General features: G+C 37.1%; 1 protein-coding gene and 2 long non-coding RNA genes across 5 annotated transcripts; 2 read left to right on the forward strand and 1 right to left on the reverse strand.

The window, feature by feature from the left end:
* Window positions 1-1,506: 1,506 nt before the first annotated feature.
* On the forward strand, window positions 1,507-3,191 carry LOC143258979 (uncharacterized). The gene is made up of 3 exons (XR_013032893.1): window positions 1,507-1,660; window positions 2,306-2,365; window positions 2,774-3,191. It is a non-coding gene; the product is annotated as an uncharacterized LOC143258979 (long non-coding RNA).
* Window positions 3,192-5,026: 1,835 nt separating this feature from the next.
* On the forward strand, window positions 5,027-8,262 carry LOC143258913 (uncharacterized). Its single transcript, XR_013032853.1, has 4 exons — window positions 5,027-5,063; window positions 6,384-6,474; window positions 7,078-7,138; window positions 7,896-8,262. It is a non-coding gene; the product is annotated as an uncharacterized LOC143258913 (long non-coding RNA).
* A 3,845-nt stretch (window positions 8,263-12,107) lies between these two features.
* Window positions 12,108-19,043, reverse strand: LOC143258980 (protein dispatched-like). Of its 3 annotated transcripts, none has more exons than XM_076519652.1 (11): window positions 18,391-19,043; window positions 18,180-18,317; window positions 17,447-18,103; window positions 16,987-17,368; window positions 16,706-16,907; window positions 16,231-16,618; window positions 15,566-16,144; window positions 15,159-15,459; window positions 14,924-15,085; window positions 14,785-14,830; window positions 12,108-14,715 (listed from the first exon to the last, which is right to left on the reverse strand). In XM_076519652.1, the coding sequence occupies exons 1-11, from the start codon at window positions 18,532-18,534 to the stop codon at window positions 14,481-14,483; spliced, it is 3,234 nt and encodes a 1,077-aa protein (XP_076375767.1). In that variant the 5' UTR covers window positions 18,535-19,043; the 3' UTR covers window positions 12,108-14,480. The 3 variants fall into 3 exon arrangements, with proteins under 3 accessions (XP_076375767.1, XP_076375766.1, XP_076375765.1); XM_076519651.1 differs by having other exon boundaries at window positions 14,900-15,085; XM_076519650.1 differs by having other exon boundaries at window positions 14,785-15,085.
* Window positions 19,044-19,134: the final 91 nt, after the last annotated feature.

Consider the following 19,134-nt stretch of genomic DNA (forward strand, 5'->3'; position numbering starts at 1 on the left):
CTGTAAATATCATTTCAAAGCATGCACTTTTCGTACTGCAGTTTAATTTACATTCATTCCTTGATCTGCTTGGGTACAGATTAGTTTGTGAATACACGAGGCGGTTCTACTTCCAAAACAGGCTGCTAGCAGTCTAACTGCAATTTCTGAAACTGATTTTTTCCATAATTATAATAATTATTACAGTGACTGTATAAAATAGTGTCGATTATCATGTTCACATGTATTAGAAGTTACAGCAAGTAAAACTGTTAAGTTAAAATCATACGTGTCAATACTTAAACTGTCTTTTCAAAATCGAAGCCTTAACACGTTGAATACCACGGGGGTCATCGGTGACCGGCACATAACTTGGCGATGACGCCATGGGGGGCACCGGTGACCGGCGTGCCCAAATTGATAGAAATATATATAATTTTAAAAAAATGTCAATATCTAAAATTTTGTATTATTACCATCGTCAATTCAAACAGTGACCCCTGTCGCAATTAACGTGTCACACAAGGTTATACACTATAACTTATCTATTGCAGATAATATTTCAACATTATATGTATCACATAAAAGAAAATTCATCGTAGCGCCACGGACAATTTCTGTAAAATCGGCGTGGCATTCAACGTGTTAACAAAAATTCTAATCTATATTTTTTACACGTTTTCTCATGTTGAAGAACGTTTCCTGTGATTGTAGCATAAAGATAAAAATATCAAGTACGATTGCAACATAGATTATTATAGCGGGTAAACGGTTTTAACGCTGCACATTTATTTATTTTATCATGGATGTTATTAGACTTATAACTGAAATTATTACAAACCATGCAATATTTAATTTTTATGTCCAATGCAAAAAATGGGTGAAATATAAAACTCATTCTCCAGCTATGCTTTCTAATGGGCTAGCGGAAACAATGACAAAGAATGGTAGTTGTTTGGTAAACCAATAACAAAATGAGTCATACTATTACTTCTTCGTGTAAAAGTTCTAGAATGAATTTACGCGGGACCAATTCGAATCTTTGCTGTCGTTATCTCTCAATTCGTTATCTGTCGTTGCAGTGTAACGGGTGGAACGTTGACCATTGGGTTCGTGCTGCGCTTGGGTAGGGACGTACACTTTGCTTTTATATCCCATTTCCACTGCGACTAATTTTTAGAATTTGTATAGAACTTCTATTTCAAGCGTAGTACTACACATGCAATATTGCAATCGAACTGAGACAAATACCGTTAGTGCTGATTTGCAATAAACTTTTAATTGGAAAGGTAATATGTAGTTTATATTACAAACGCATATTAATTGGCTTTATAATAAAATCACGTGACTTCTTATATATGTTCATTAAAATGAAGGTAGTTATTGAATTTTCTTAATTCTTGCAATTGCGAATTAAACCCAAGGCAAGTTTGAATATACGATATGGAACCTGCTTTGAATGAGTTCAGTCCTGATTTGCGCATGGCACGAACCATGATCATTGCACACGCCACGCATATACTTACCTCTGAAAGAGATCATGGTGGGGAAAGGTCCATAAATTCGAAGCAACGTTACGGAACTGAGCAGTAATCACTGTGATTTCACGAAACTCGTTGATTCATCAGCCAAGATCAAACACCAATCAAAATGGAAGAACCAAGGTGTGAAAAGTGCTCCGGTAAGTATTCGTCCGATACCAACATCAAAATGGTTAATTTCCATATGCTAACTTAATTTCAATATCCGCAACTGAATGCACTGATATATTGAATTACCTTTAAAATACATTTATACTTCCTACTCATTGAATAGTCGTTTTCCCTTTATGTACAAATATACTTGAGATAACTTATCATGAACTTTTATTTATTTAAATAGTAAAAGTTATTTTACATTCTTCGTAAGATAAAAGTTGGTTCGTTTTACTTTTTATCGGCGTAGTAGTGTTTCTAACTCATTCGTTATAAACATACTATTATAAATGTATAATTGTAACGGCGAACTTTTGAATAAGATTTTCGCAGCTTTGGCGGTAGCGTAATTTAATAAAATATAATTCTTGTCCGCCATATAATTTCTTCGAAATGCACATAATATACGATTCACATTATTACTGGTCCGCATAGATCGCATTGAAATAAATTATCTATTAAGATCTATAGCTCTGATAAATAGGAGTAGTCTCAATTGACGAGTTTAGACAATTTATCATCCGTTCTTATCAAATACTGTGTACATATTTCCTCAATACGTTGTTTTAATCGTCCTGATCGTGCGATTCCTAAATTCCTGACCATTCATTTTTTAATAATATTTGTTGCAGGCAAATGCGAGGACTGCAAATGCAGCAGTTCGTGCAAGTGCGGCACAGATGGTAGCGGAGGTAATTATTCATAATCAATCTAATCTTACTTATTTTAATTCTATTACACAAAAAACTACTTTGATGCCTGAATGATAATAATTTAAGTCAACGTGACAAAGAAATTAGAGGCTGTGTAAAAGCTTATTATGGAATATTTATCACATCCCTCCCATAATGCTTTATTTCAACCGTTTTCAATATAGCGTTTAAATTGGTTGGTTTAACATCATTTATTATAGTTATGAAACCATTTTAATGGAAAGAGAGGCACAGTGAGGCACTGTATATGAAATGATTAGACGGATCCGGTTGTTCAATCGCAAATGCGATTGTCTGAAGGCGTAGCGAGCAAGAATCAATTGAAGATTTTATCCTTCTCTAAATAAGTGTCTCTAAATAATCATATACATTCTATTTCGTTTGCAGACAAATGCTGTTCCAAATCTGGCGAAAAGTGCTGTTGTGAGCCCTGTAAGTGCTAAATTGGAAATGGAATCTACTAACTTTGATCTACAATGGGATGGAGGTCGCGATGATAAATCAGCAGTCAAGATTTTAGATGCCACTACCTACGTTGAGCCCTTTCCTCTGTTTACTGAAGCTATCCATCAAGGACTATTGCAATTCTACGACTTAATGTCATCATATTTTCGATTAGCGTCATGAGTCACAGTAGGAATCGGGCATGCTGAGGATATATTATATTAAATCTGTGAAAACTCATCGACGCATCTATTACATCCCACTGTGCTTTATGCATTGAGTTTTATTCAAACATGATTTTTGTATAATTATTACAGAAATGTAAACAAGAAATTCAATAAAGAATATCTGAAAATGTGAATCTCGAGTTATAATAATGTATATAGTATATAGTATAGTTTCCTTCATTTCCTACATGCATCCGATATTAATTTGGAACGGAGATAAAGGAAATTCGTAACAATTGAAGTGTATAATGTAAATACCACTGTGCGCGCATATTGCACACATCATCGTTTGTTTACGCTTTACAACTGTGATTACATATTGTACTATTTTAAATGGAAGTCAAAAAGAGAAATGCGTTTTACGATTTGATAAAAAAAAAATAGTTATCGCTGGGTAACTTTTCTCATGTGATAAGGGTATACGTTTTTATTATTCTCACAGACGCGTGGTAGTTGAGATATCATAATCGACGAGAATCATACAAAAATCATACGAGAGTTCGAGGTATAATAAATAACATACAAGTTAAAACAATGATAACGATAACAGTTTATTAACAAAAACAACAGCAGGTCTCTACAACGCAACTTCTCCTGAATAACAACAACAATGACAAGGACTATGGCAACGTACAAGTTCACTTTATCACGGCTCTGGTCATAATGGTTCGATCTTACCGTTTAGCGCCTCCACCTTTCCAAAATCTTCTTCATTACTTCTTTGTCTCCCGACATCCCTCTCCCTCTCTCTCTCTCTCTCTCTCTCTCTCTCTCTCTCTCTCACTCACTCACGCACTCACGCACTATCTTTTGGTTACGCCGGACTTTGAGGAATGTGAACAATAAACTCAGATCATATTCTAAAATACTCGTCTCATTCATCAGTATTTTACGACACTCGCTCTGGATAATTTTGCCTTTCATACCAGGGAAAACCATGCAGTACAAATGTTAGTGGAAATGTATACTTCACATTCCTACATAATACAGTACTTAATACGAAATAGGGGCAACAAATATCCACAAGGGGCATATTATTTAAACAATGGATATAGGATTTATGAAGTAGGCACAAATTATAAATTACAAATTGCAAATTGACAATTACAGAATATAAATCACGAAATTTCAGATTATTATTTTCGTCTCTCGATTTCATCATTATCGAGCAAATGTTTGTACATTTTATATAAAATAAATTATATTATATTAATTATAAAATAAATTATTATAATAATTATAAAATAAAATTTCGTTGTAAAATAGGGATATACTTAATTTAAACACGGGTAAAGTGTTACCCGAATTTGTACAATCTTGGAGTCCACAGATAATGAAGAAACGACTTACTTGATAATTATTGTTGTGAACTTCGGTAACTTTACCCGAATTTAACTTCCACGAAGTGGCATGATTATATTTCTGGCATTAAATACTGCAAATCTCATCTCGAAGTATGGACTTTTCGTATTGCGGTTTAATTTACAATCTCTGATTGATCTGTTTGGGTACAGACTAGTCTGCGTATGCACGAGGCGGTTGTACTTCCAAAACAGGCCGCTAATCAGTCCAACTGCAGTTCCTAAAACAGATTTCTTTTTCTTACGAATAATGACTGTTTGAATGACTTTCCGTGACTCTAAAAATAGTGTCGAACGTCAGGTTCACGTGTATTAGTATTTACACGTGAAACCGGTTAAGTCATAATCAGATGCGTCACGCTTAAACTTTTTTCTTTCAAAAACACAGCCTTAACAAAAATTCTAATCTATATTTTTTACTTATTTTTTTTTCGTGTAGACTCACGTTCTTCACGACTGTATCATAAAGATAAAGATATAAGGTACGATTGCATCATAGATTATAGCGGGTAAATGGTTTTAACGCCGGACAAATTTACTTCCTTTAATCTGGACGTTTTATGCCGAATACAGAAAATGACAGAAATATAATAATACTTTCTTTAGCTATGCTTTTTAATGGGCTTGAAGAAACAGTGGACGAAGGTCGGTAGTTGTTTGGTAAACTAATAACAATATGAGTCATACTATTACTTCTTCGTGTAAAAGTTCCGGAATGAATTTACGCGGAACCAATTCGAATTTTTGCGTCGTTATGTTTCGTTGCTGCGTAACGTGTGAAACGTTTACCATTGGGTTCGTGTTGCGCTCGCATAGGGTCGTACACTTTGCTCTTATATTCTATTACTGCTGTCAATGAATTTTTAAAATTACTCGTTCGTAAAAAACCCTACGTACATTCTCCAGTTATAGAAAAATACTTGTATTTCAAGCACAGGAATACATGCAATATCGCAATCGAACTGAGATAAGTATCGATACCGCTGATTTCTAATAAACTTTTAATTAGAAAGGTAATACGTAGTTTATATTACAAACGTATATTTATTGGCTTTATAATAAAATCGCGTGACTGTTTATCTACCTCCGTTAAAGTGAAGATAGTTATTGAATTTCTTTTTTTTTTGCAATTGCGAATTAAATCCGAGGCAAGTTTGAACATGATGGGATACAGAACCTGCTTCGAATGCGTACAGCCCTGGTTTGCGCACGGCACGAACGATACCGGTTGCACACAGCACACTGCACACGTCGCTCAAGTATCGGAGTGTAGCTGTGAAAGGCACATGAATTGGTAGAGTAAATTTTTTGAAAATGAGCGGGCTCGCGAAGGAGATTGTTTTCTTATTTCATAGAAGTCTTCGTGCTTATGCATTTGCGGATGGTTACAAATCGTTACAAAATATTCGTTGCAATGCGACTTGATTTTCTTTCAATTCAAATATACCACCTAAAAACGAAATCGTATTTGTTGAAATAAGGTACAAGATACGTAAATACAGAAAAGATATACTTTGCAAGAACAATTGCAAAATCTTTTAATATATTAATAGTATATAATAAAATTAATATATAATAAATTATAATAAATATATATTATAAAATAATATAATATATAATAAAATTAATTTAATAAATTAATAAGTTATGCTAGTTTATTACACTATCCAATTCATAGATATCGATATCTCATTCAATACCAGTAACTTATGGAAGGAACATATTACACTTTTTAAAAAATCGAATGAAAATGACATGTAATTGTAGAAACTGGTTAATGGTGCGAATGAAATTTATAGTCGGATAGATGATCAAATGAAAGTAGTATGGTATTTTAGCTGTTTTCATATCCTGTTCTAAACGAAAGTGTCGCTTTCATGCCACCTCTCTCTCCTCCTTTTGTCTGAGAGAGGTCATGGTAGGAGCTGGTCGATAAATTGGAAGCAGCACAGCGGAACTCATAAGTAATCATTGTGCTTTCACGAGACTCGTTGACTCAGCAGCCAAGATCAGGCATCAATCAAAATGAAGGGACCAAATTGTCACAAGTGCTCCAGTAAGTGTTACTATAATGTCAATTTCCAGAAGTATCATTTCCGTATAGGAATTAATTTTCAAGCCTGCGACCGAACACATTGGCATGTTCAACTACCTCTAAAATCCATTTAAGTTTCCCACTCATTAAGTACTTGCATTCTTGTATGTTCAAATACTTGTATTGACTTCATCAAATTTTGAAGTTAACAATTTTTGATTATTTAAATATTATAACTTAAATTGATTTATTTTTGAGGTAAAAGTTATTACATTTTATTGTTTACCGACATAGTAGAGTTTTTAAATTCTTGTCTATACTCACGGTGCTATGAGTGATCTGCTGTAAGCGCCAAGGTATTAAAAGGGAATTCCTGTCTGCCAAGGAATTTCTTTGGACCGCTTATAATGTGCGATTAACGTATTTATTAGTCCGCGTAGGAAGCAATGAAATAATTTATTTATCAAGTTCTATTGTTCGGATTAAAAGAGGCATTACAATTCTCGAGTTTAATCAATTTACCATCCATTTTTATTGAACAAGACGTGTTTGCTTAATAAGTAGTCACAAATAGCATCTAACGTTTTGGACAACTAATTTATTTATAATATAATTTTGTTACAGGCAAACGACCAGGGCTGATAATGAGGTAGCTAGTGTAACTACACTGCATGCAGTTTTGGAAGTAATTATTTACGATTCGTTTACAATCGTTCTAGTATTTAGCTAATTACCTAACAAATGATAGTCATTCTAATACCTGACAAATCATAAACCAATGAGGCAAAGGAATTGCAGTCTGTTTAAACATTTGTCATGACATTCTATTAGTATCTTTCATGTGCTTTCCAGAAAGCTTTAATTTTAATTGTATTGAATAAAACATAAAATGGCAACTTTAAAAGTATGCATGCTTTGCTCTGATAGTTTCGTTCAGTTAGCCAGTTTTGTTTTCTTGGTAAAGTTGGTCAACAACCTGTTAACCATGACTATCGCTAATTCGGGTTCGTTGAACGGTCCGTTGTACGTGGCTATATTATCAGCAATTAGAAGTTTCTCCTTCCAACTTTCATGCAATGCTGTACATATATCCTATTAACTATGCTTCGGATTATTTATAATTTTATTGATCAGTTTTCTCAACATATCTTTTGAGATACTCTTTCTAGATGCGTTAGTTTTTCAACAGATCTTTTAGTGAAACAGGTGAAAATTTAAACGATTGTCAAAAACTAGATAATAGTTAAAGAACAATATTTATACTCTGGATTGGTGCCTCAAAATGTACAAGATTTTTATTTATTGTATTGAATAATTAGACGGATCCGGCTGTTTGATTTGCAAACCAAGTTATTAGCAAATTATAAAAATACAAGAATCATTTAATGATTATATTGCTATACGTTCACATAATTCTTTCGCAACAATGTATTCTATTGCAGGTAGATGCGGTTGCAAATCTAGTGGACAGCGCTGTTGTCAGCCTTGCAAGTGCTAAATTGAAAAGGGGACGCTACTAAATTTGATCTATGATGAGATGGATGTCGCGAAGATAAATCAGCAGTCAAGATTTTAGATGTCACTATCTACTTAGGCTCTCTTCTTCGACGACTTGTTATCACCATACTGACGATGGAATTTCATTGGCAGGATAGAATATTTATATATTTTATATAATTATATATTTTAATATATATTTTTATCACATTCCACTCTGTTTACATATATCAAGTTTCATTCAGTCATATATTCTATAAAATTGTCACTGTTTTCTGCAGAAGTGTAATAAAGAGTATCTATGAACGCAAACCTTGGTATTCGATATGGACATTGCTCGTCGTTTATTTTAAACTTCGATTGCATTTCTCTCATGGCTTGATCGGAGATATTGAGAAATGCTCGCTTTAGATTTATTTATAAATATTAATTGCTGATTGATTATTCTCATGTTAATAAATGGCATTATTAGTATTCCTACATTATAATTAGACCGTGGATTTTATTCATTTATGACAAAACTGAGTAGAACAATTAAAAAAATCGAAGAGTATTGCAGTACTAACTCGGATATGCAGTACTAACTAACTAACAAAGTAACAAACAAACTAACTAACTAACTAACTAACTAACTAACAAATCAATCAAACAAACAAACGAACAAACAAAAAACAAAACAAACAAACCAACCAACCAACCAACCAATCAAACAAATGAACAAACAAACAAACAAACAAACAAACCAATCAACCAACCAACCAAACAAATAAACAAACAAACCAATCAAACAACCAAACAAACAAACAAACCAACCAATCAAACAAACGAACAAACAAACAAACAAACCAATCAACCAAACAAACCAATCAAACAAACGAACAAACAAACAATCGAACAAACAAACAAACGAGCAAACAAACCAATCAACCAAACAAACAAACAAACCAATCAACGAGGGCCTCAAATTCGTGCAAGCATATAATACAATTTTCTGTGTAACCCAACTTATTTTTTTTTTATTTAACGTGGAGGAAATCTGCTCGCCAGACACCCCCGCCCCACCCGGGGGGGAGCGGGAGGAGGGTAGTGTGAGGTTTGACCCACTAAAACCTCCACGGCGACCTACGGACGCTGATCCAATCTCTGGCGATTCAACGGGGGAGCCACGGGAACTCTTGGAGAACACTACCGCGGCTCCCTCTGGCCTAGCCGGCCATCAAGATGGTAAGGAGTAACCGGCCGCGTCCCGGGGGGAGACAAATCCTCTCCCCTTCAATCCATTTGCTTTGGCGGCACGAGGGGTTGCACCCCGTGCCGCCTCGACACGGCGACCGCGCGATAGGTGACCAGGGCCCCCGCCCTGATCACAGCGGCCGCCAGGGTGATGACGAATATGTTGGATGATTATGCCTCACCCTCGCCTCCTTGAGGCGACTCGTCACTCCCCACTCCCAACAGGGGAAGACTTCCTCTGTTGACGGGCGGCGGGCAATGAAACCAGCATGGTCTAGTACACCCGCCGCCCGCCTACTCTCAGCTGCCCGGGGGTTCTCGGCGTGGGCGCACACGCCGTCCCCGGGCCCGTCGGGCGGGATGGGATCGTTCCCGACCCCGCTCGGCAGCCTCCTTCCGCAACATTACCTGTTCGCAGAAAGAGATTGCTGCCGCCCACTTCCTCGGGCCCTCCAGCATGGTCCCAACTAGGCTGGGAGAGTGCGAGGTCGTGACCGATTTCCCGTTTTAGGACTCGGCGCAGCGCTGAAAAGGCGGGACATTTCTCCAGCATGTGCTGCGCCGAGTCTTCCTCCGCGTCACCATGGTGGCACACCGTCGTTGCTTCTCGCCAGATGCTACACAGGTAGACACCGAAGCAGCCATGCCCGGTGAACACCTACGTCGCTTGGTAGGAGAGCCTGCCAAACCGTCTCTTCCGCCACGAGGTGAAGTGCTGCAGGAAAGGCCCGGGGACGCGTTCGCCGGCGTGGGAGCAAAGCTCGGCACGCCATCTGGCGAACGCTAGTCGCCGGGCCCGGAGTTCGAAGTCCTCGACCGTTTCTCGCTATGGCGGGGCCCCCCGAGCACGGCTGGCGATGCTTGTGCGCCTATAAACATAGGCGCGCAGCGCCGCCTGAAGCTCGAAGGGAAGTTCTCCCGCCAGAGCAGGCACCGCCATGGTAGACGTGGTGCGGTAACCTCTTATGAGGCGGATTGTTATCCGCCTCTGCAGCCGGCGCAACAACCACGTGTTGCGCCGGCTGGCCATCACGTGCGGCGCCCATATCGGGGCACCGTACAAGGCCATGGATCGCACCATTGCCCAGGTATAGGCGGCGCACCAGATCTCCCGGTCCCCCGAAGTTGGGCAACAGACGGCTTAAAGAGGCCGCCGCCCTGTCCATCCGGGGGACGAGACGGTCGAGATGCGCATCGAAGCTCCAGCGGCTTCTCCAACCCGGATCCACGATCTGGCCGTTGGCCGAGACCGAGGCCGTCCGTGAAACTAGATAGCCTCGGCCTTCTCCGGAGCTATTTTCAACCCCAGATCGCGGATCCTCGCGACGACGGCTGCCACCGCAACCTCTGCCCGTCGGATGGTCCTCTCGAAGGTATTCCCGACGGCGACCACCAACGTATCGTCCGCGTAGCAGACGAAGGTGGCACCGTCGGGCAGGGAGGCCTTTTCCAGGATCGCGTTGTATACCAGGTCCCATAGGAGCGGTCCTAAGACGGACCCCTGCGGGACCCCGCGGTCCACTTCCCTCCGCATCATCCCGTACCGGCCCGGGTATTTAACCCACCTATCCCGCAGGTAGGCCCCGATCACCCGCCTCAGATAGGGAGGCACCTGGTGCTCGACCAGTGCCTCCCTGATGGCGGACCAGGGCAGGGTGTTAAACGCGTTGACGATGTCAATGGACACCGCCAAGCACACCCCGCCCCTTGCCACGGCATTGTCCGAGAGGGACTTGAGACGGTCGATAGCGTCGACCGTCGATCGCCCCTCCCGGAAGCCAAACTGGCAGTCCGCCAGATCGGGGCCGTCGCAGGATAGGTGCCTGGAGAGGCGGGCAACAATGATCTTCTCGAAGATCTTACCCGTCTCATCCAGGAGACAAATGGGCCGGTACGCGGAGGGAGAATCCGCTGGCCTTCCATCCTTCCTCAAAAGGACCATCCGACTTTCTCTCCAGAGGTCGGGGAGCGTCCCCGACCTCAGGAGTCCCGAATAGAGGCTCCTCAGCCTCTCCCCTAGGACGCTCATGGCGAGCAACCAGACCCGGTCGGGGATACCGTCCGGCCCCGGGGCAGTATTCTTGCTCCGAAGCCATTTGACGACCCCGGCCATTTCCTCCGGCGCGACCTCAAGATCCGGGGACCACTCATGGTCCTCTGGCTCAAGAAAGGGCCGAGACGCCTCCCCGTTAACGGCGAATAACGCGTCCACGACCCGCTCGAGTAGCCCCGGATCCAGGCTCTCCGTCACGGGGGGCGCCCAGGGACGTAATCGTCCGAAATTATGTAACCCAACCTACAAACAATACAGCCATTTCCTTACATTCCTAGTTTCGTTGTAAATTGCGGATCAAAATTTCTACTGAACGTTTTGAAATTACATCGTATAGTTTTCAATCTTACTTGCCAGTAAATTGTTCTAATTTTCAATAATTTTTAACTATAATTTTCTAAATCTCTGAGTTTGAGAATTTTTTTTATAGATAATTACTAAATTAAATATGCAGTCATTTTCAAATTTTTAAAAATAAAAATCGTATAAAATTGCGAAATTATTCGTTACTTTCAAAACTCTTTCTCGTACAGTAGAATATTGATTGCTGGCTGTTCCAGTTGATAAATACTGGAATAGTCAAATTAACAAAATTTTGTAGATTCATAAACTAGAAAGTATTATTTTAAATGTAGCTTATGGGTTTTCGAAAATTTTAATAACGGCTTAGGTTTGTCGTCTATGTGAATACTCACACATAGAGCCCGCTGATTTCGTTTTGTCTCTCTTAATCATCTCCCATTCTATTTCTAAACACACTGGACAATTGGGCATGCTGGACATGCTGGGCATTGGGTACACTACTCAACCATTTGCATGATTTGAACGCCAAATGCTATTAATTGTATGGATACCAATGACCACTACAAGGTAATGTTTCATGAGGTTTAATGATCGTTTTTCGAAATATCAATTGAAGATTTCCATATGTAGATACAATTGTATATTATAAAAAAATTAAGATATATTTTCTTCATAGTGAACAGTCACATGCTTATCGCAGCTTATGCTGGATGAAACTTTAACAAATATACGTAGTAACATGACATTGTTTTTTTAACATACATAACAAGCTCACTATAGTATATTGTAACATATAAAGATACACATGTAGGTATATTAAAGATTGCTGAGGCATCCTAAACAATTTAGATTAAATATTCTCGACATACATTATGTCTTTGAGTAATTGGTGAACAAACACACATAATAGCTAACTTGATACACTTCCTGTAGCAGCATCGATTTGTAGTCGTTCCAAAGCACGGTCTTGTATTGTATGAATTGTTAAGATCTATACATGTTTTGTTTATGTAATGTTAACATAATTGTATAATAAAATGTAATTGGAAAGCTTATAAGTTTAAAGCATATTAATAATACATTCTTACATTATATGAAAATAATTTAAACGATTATTCATCTATATGATTATATGAAATTACATAAAATTCAAAGAAATATAAATATTAAATCTCCCTCATATGCTGCAGCATCTACCAATGAAAACGATTAAAATCTGTCAGTCTTGTTTTAGTACCTTGAAAAGAAATCATATATGATATCATATTCAGTTATTTTCTCTTAAATATAATTACATATATTATACACATGCATCTCATAATTTATGAACTTCAAACTATTACCTGACAGAGAGATTGATCCAAACCCATTTCAGTTTCTATTTGTATAATTCACAATAAGTTCATTTATTCAGTACATGTAATACAATGGTAATATTTAATTTGCAAGTTAAATAGTCTATATTAGATAGATCTCCATTAAACAGTTCTTTGTTAAAGTATTTGTAAATTGTATTAATACTTTTTTTTACATGTAAAAGCAAAATGATTTTAATTGTAATATAAAAATTATAGTAGATCTACAATGTATATAAAACTCAAGACAGTTTTTTTTTACTTAAGCCTTGTAGCGTGGTAATATTCGTTGAAAAAAGATTATAATATAAAAAATACTTACGCAAAAAAATTTTGTATAAGTCAAAATGCTCTCAAGAGATATGTATAGTAAATTCTCTCTAGTTGTCCCCCAGTTTGTAAATAAAAGTGGACAATTTGGGAAGGGGAGTTACGATTATTCGAGCCTCGTGACTCGTTTTTATAGACGCCGATTGTCAACAATTATAAAAATGAATCGCGAGGTTCGAATAATCCTCTTCTCAAATTGTCCATTTTTGTTTACAAGGTGAGGGACAATTGGAGAGGATTTTTCTGTAAATGCAAGTTTAACGTTGTAGTGCCTTAAAAACATTATTTGCCACGTTGAAGCTACATCTACGAACACAATATACAGCTTACGTTATCCAAAAAATTAGCAACTAAATATTTAACACTGAAAACTCTTCACTCGCATCGCAATGGTTACAGAGTGTACATATGTACAGGGTGTTAGGAAATTATATGCCATGACCGTTACAACGTGACTCTACACCTTTCGATCGGTGGAAATTTCATAAAAAAAAGTTAACGCAAAAGTGACCTTAAGCATGTTTTCAAAGTCGAGTGTTTTTTATTGTTGTATCTCATATAGTATTCGTTAGGAAAAATAATAGTCTCGAGAGAACCATGGGTCAAAACTCAATAGTTCTCACGAAAAATAATAGCTAAGTCACGCAATCAGTATTACACATACCGAATCTAGTTTGGCTTATTTTCCATTTGCGCCTAGAGTGTAAGCATAACATAATAAGTCTCGATGCGGCAGCCCGGCCGAGCGTAAACAGAAAATATGGGGCCAGCCGTAAGGACTAGGAACCTTTTATGAGAACTGTTGAGTTTTTACCCATGATTCATTTGAGACCATGGTTCCACCTGGCGAATGCTATACGATACAATAAGAAAAAAAAATTTTACCGTGAAAATTGTACTCAAGGCCAATTTTGCGACAACTTCCTTTATAAAATCTTCATCGATTCAAAAATGTAGAATCACGCTGTAACAGCTGTGACATATAATTTCATAACACTCTGTATATATACACATAACTTATAAAGGAAGCCCAATGAATATTAGTATTTAAGAAGTACATACATAATATCATACAACTATTTTAAACACAGCCAGTGACACGTCAGTTACATACGATCATAACGTTATATAGGACACGAATTATACTTGAATGAGTTCATCGATTCAACATTTGGAGGATCGTACATCGTATCGTATCCATTCCTTTGTACCAATAGTATTACCTCTTAAAACAAATATATCATTCACCCAGAATTTCAATGGAGTAACGCTGATGTCGGAGATGGAGGTAGTGATGACGATGGCGGTGGTCTTGTGAAAGTCTCTATTTCGTTACAGTGGAATTGACATGCTGTACTAGACGTACTTAGCGTAGATTCTGACCACATTCCTCGTCCTTTAAATTTCCTTCTAGTCCTACTATTATCTGTACTTTTTTCAGGCACATTTCTAGGCTCATTTTTACGAAGGTACTTCCATAATACATTCAAACTGCAATCACATTAAAATCATTGTGAAATTATTTGTAAAACCAAAGCTTAGATAAATCAAGATAATTACCTTGGATACTGGAACTGAGCAAATTGAAATGATGGCCCAATAATTGCTAACAATGGGCATAAAAAGAATGTAGCATAGGACCAACTTATGCTCATTACAAGTAATAAAAATATACCAATCTGAATATATGCCAACACACATGATGGTAGCATAAGAGCACCAGCAGCTCCGCTTGTAAGAGCAGCCATTAAAGTTGGACCTCCCATTTGTGAAAGTGCTGTTTTCACTCTGTCCTCTTTCTTTTTAGACGTACATGCTCTATAGCTTACAACGTAATGCAAACTGAAGTCTACAGTTAAACCTAAGTAGTATGCAAATGTTAATATATATATTTTTTGTAAAGCAACAAAGCTAATAGACTTAAAAATACGAACCAATAGCAGTAGACACTGTCACACTTTCCAAAACATTCAACTTCCAGCCAAGTAGTATTAGACTAGCAACTGTAACTATGATTGCTGCACCAATTGTTATAATTGCATACAAGCTTATAAGAGGATTGAACGTCACAATGACGAGTACCGTAAGTGCTAAAATTAATGAAATTCCTATTGCCCAAAGGGTACCTTCATACAATGTCCGCTGTAACTCATAAACTTCTAATCTGCTCACAAACCAACCGCCACGCATACCCAGTGGCGCCTTGTTTAACTGATTTTGCATCCAAATTTCAACCTACAAAAGCACAGTAAAGATTTTAATGACAAATCTGTAGCTATTCAATAATTAGGTGTTTTTCTAAAACATGTAAACGGAGAATGTCTTATGAATATATAAATACCTGATGAAAAAATTGATTCATATTTGAATAAGAGAGACTGTAATTATATATACTGTCATATTCAACAACTAAAACTTTAATTTTAGTAATCGGCATAATCACTGAACCGGTTTCATTCGAGATTTGTAACTGTGTAAGAGCTGGATCATTTAAGAATTTTATACCAGTGGAAACACCCTGACGAGCCCACCAATGCGCCGGGGTATTATGCAATTTTGCACTAGCTTCAGCTGCACACTGTTCCAATACACTAGAATTATATGGAAATTTGTTTTTTTCACAGCATGGCAGGTAATTAATATGCGAGTCAACGGGGTCTTCGCAGCGTCTTTTCATCCAGTTATGCAATGATTCGATAAAACAATTAGGAAGCAAAGGTCCCAAAGTTTCACGGTAAAAAGGTTGACTTCGCAGATCACGGCAAAATTGTTGTAGCCATATCTGTGACTCTGAATGAGAAACATCGAAAGATTCATCCCATTCTGGCGTACCGATAAAATTAGGATCCAAGTAATTGCCATTGTCAATTGGTTTGATACCCCATATGAATCTTAACGGTAACACATCCCCGTTGTAAACCTGGAATTATAGACCCCCTTATTGGCTATAACAAAATTTCGCACAATAGTTGAATGAAGAAAATATTTGAAAATCCTTCGACATACCGTTTCACGTTTCTCAAACCAAAACTTGCGGGAATATATCAAATCATACTTCTCAAATGTGTGTGAACTATCGAATAATTGAAACTCAGCTGTATCCGGTAATTCTAGGCCAGGATACTTGAAAACAACAATACAGCATAATATTGCGATGGTACCCAAACTTAGTAACCAACACCAGCGAAAACCAAACACAGTTTGTGTCAAAAACACATTAAAACTTGTGGCGACTCTATCTCCAAACAGCCGCAATGGACGAATAATTTTTCGCATCACATAATTTGCAGGAGATAACATGTTCCAGCTGAATCGTTCCGATACTACTACACACGCTGGTAACCAAGTTATCATCAGAAAGAAATTGGCAATAACAGTCATTCCTGAAAATAAGCTGGAAAGTGAAGTGACTTGTAAATCATAATTTGGACGATTTTATTATAGTAGTTTCTATGAAACAATTATCAAAGCAAATTTATACCTGAAACAGTTAATAGCTGTAACATTACTAACAACCGATGCAAAGAAAGCTACTGCAGTAGTTAGAGATGTAACAAACATAGATGGTACAGCATGTTTCATTGTTTCTTGCACCAGTTTTACTAAACCATTATCTGATATTTTTTGTTGCTTTCCTTTCTCCCAAATTTTACAATATATAAACGCATCGTCTGCACCGATTCCTTATGAATGAATAACTTAATTAGATTTAATTATTGCGTGACGTTATAAGTGTTATAAACTAATATTATAAAATCTTACCTACAGCGACGACAATGGCCAACAGATTCATAAATGGAAAGAACTTAATGTGTAAAACCAAAGTGTAGAATGCATATGAAATACCAAGGCTAAAAATTACAGCGAAAATAGTTGTGGCAGTTAAAAACAGGGAGCCAGTATATGACCATATGCAAATTGTTACAAACGCAAAACCAGTAAGTAACAGGATTGAATCTGATACTAATAATTGATCAAATAATGTACTTTTTAAACCCAATTGCATTCCTTTCACACAAAATTTTCCATATGATAAACCACCATTGTTCAGTTCTCTATAAAAATCTAAAGTGGCAGAACTTGCAGCAATTGGTAAAAATATCATTGCATATTTTAATGTTGAATTCGACTTAAAATCTGGCTCCTGTAAATAAGACATTAGAAATTATATTGAAAAATATACTAATGATAATTTGTATTACACACGAGTCAATTTTCTTACATGATCTGTGATGAAATTGCTATCTAGCAAATAGTGCAGTAAGTGATAGGCTGCATTGTGCGTGTAACATTCGCTTGGAACATCTGCTCGACAATGTAGGTCTTCTGCACAGTTTGATCTCAACTGAAAACTCTGATAATAAGATACACATCTTCTTAAAAGAGTTTCTACTCGAGTGAGATCGTTTTCTGTCACACCTAAGCAAGAACTTCTATTGGACAAAAGTGCAACATAGTTTGCTGGTGACCAACTTCTGCAACATTTATGTTCTTCACCATTGTGTTCCATTTGCATTTGACACAAAGAAGAAAAATGAATGTTTGATCTAAGCTCTGCATCAATATGACATTGAGCTAATAGACCTTCCATTGACCACAAATTTGAGTCCTCTGAATTTTTGCCAATAACCACTCGAGCATAAACAGAAGAGGGTAAATTACAAAAAAAGCTTTCACTATCAATGTGGTCTTGATTTTTGTATCCCTTTTCCAATTCTATTATTTCTTCATATTTATCCTTAGTATTAGTCTCATTTGCTTCTTGTTTATTATTAATTATGACTGCCTGATATTTTTTTCCTTGTTTCCTTTTATTCTTAGGCCTTTTCCTAATAATACCCTGATTAACTCTACTATGATTTTGTTCATTGCCAGAATTCTGTAAGTTTTTAAATATATTGTAATGTTACTCCATTTCCAATAATTCCTTGTTAAAAATTTAGTGTAATATGTACCTGTTCATGTTTTTGACGTGCAAAATTGTAATACTCTAAAGGGTTGTCAGTAAGCTGTCCTCCTGGTTTACTTGCTTCCATTAAATTTTGCCAAGCAATAAGACGTTGGGCTAATGTTGTACCTCTTGCTTCAAAGCCCTGAATAAAATACAAATAATACATTATATGGTAGATGATACTGGTATGCTGTTATTAGTTCCTGTATACTTACTAATTGAGGATCAGAGAAGTCTGGAAATTTCTTGACAGTTAAGGGAACAATTAAACATGTTGCAGAAAATGTAAGTATTCCCCATAAAATGGTATAAGGGTGATTAGCTATAATTCGAGACAACCAACACACTTCCATTTCCATTATGTTTTAAGTCATATCTTTCACATAATACTAATAGAAAATGTATAATACTCGAATAATACTGCCGTAATATTAATCCAAACCTCAAGCTGTCATACGATTATCACTCGAACAGTCCTTAAGTTTGACAGGAATGTTTAAAAAATAAAATACTGTATAATATCACTTTATGATAATTTCTTGCGCGTATAATTCCAATAAAAATCAACAACTAAGACGTGCAACATAAACATATTCCAATTTCGTTCTCCTCTCAACTTTAATTCACATCATTAGATTTGTAATTTTGTCGTGTAAACATTTTGTTGATTATTTTCATATTTATGATCGAATTTGCAAGGCTTTACTTATTATGGGTGCAATAATGTTCACAAAATGTCATACGAATAGATTGAATTTTATACAAAATAAGGTGAGACATGATATCTTAATTTAAAAAGCAACATGGACTTCCCAGTTAAAGGGGTGGCACGTGTTTACATCGTCAGTAACAAGAACAAGTAACAAATGGTACGATCCATGGAAACATATACATAGAGGGCCTAGAGTTGCAGTCGTGTGAAGTGTGCTTAAAGGTCGACAATAATCTGAGAACGAATT

The sequence above is a fragment of the Megalopta genalis genome, chromosome 3 (genome assembly GCF_051020955.1).
Source record: "Megalopta genalis isolate 19385.01 chromosome 3, iyMegGena1_principal, whole genome shotgun sequence".
Taxonomy (NCBI): Eukaryota; Metazoa; Arthropoda; class Insecta; order Hymenoptera; family Halictidae; genus Megalopta; species Megalopta genalis.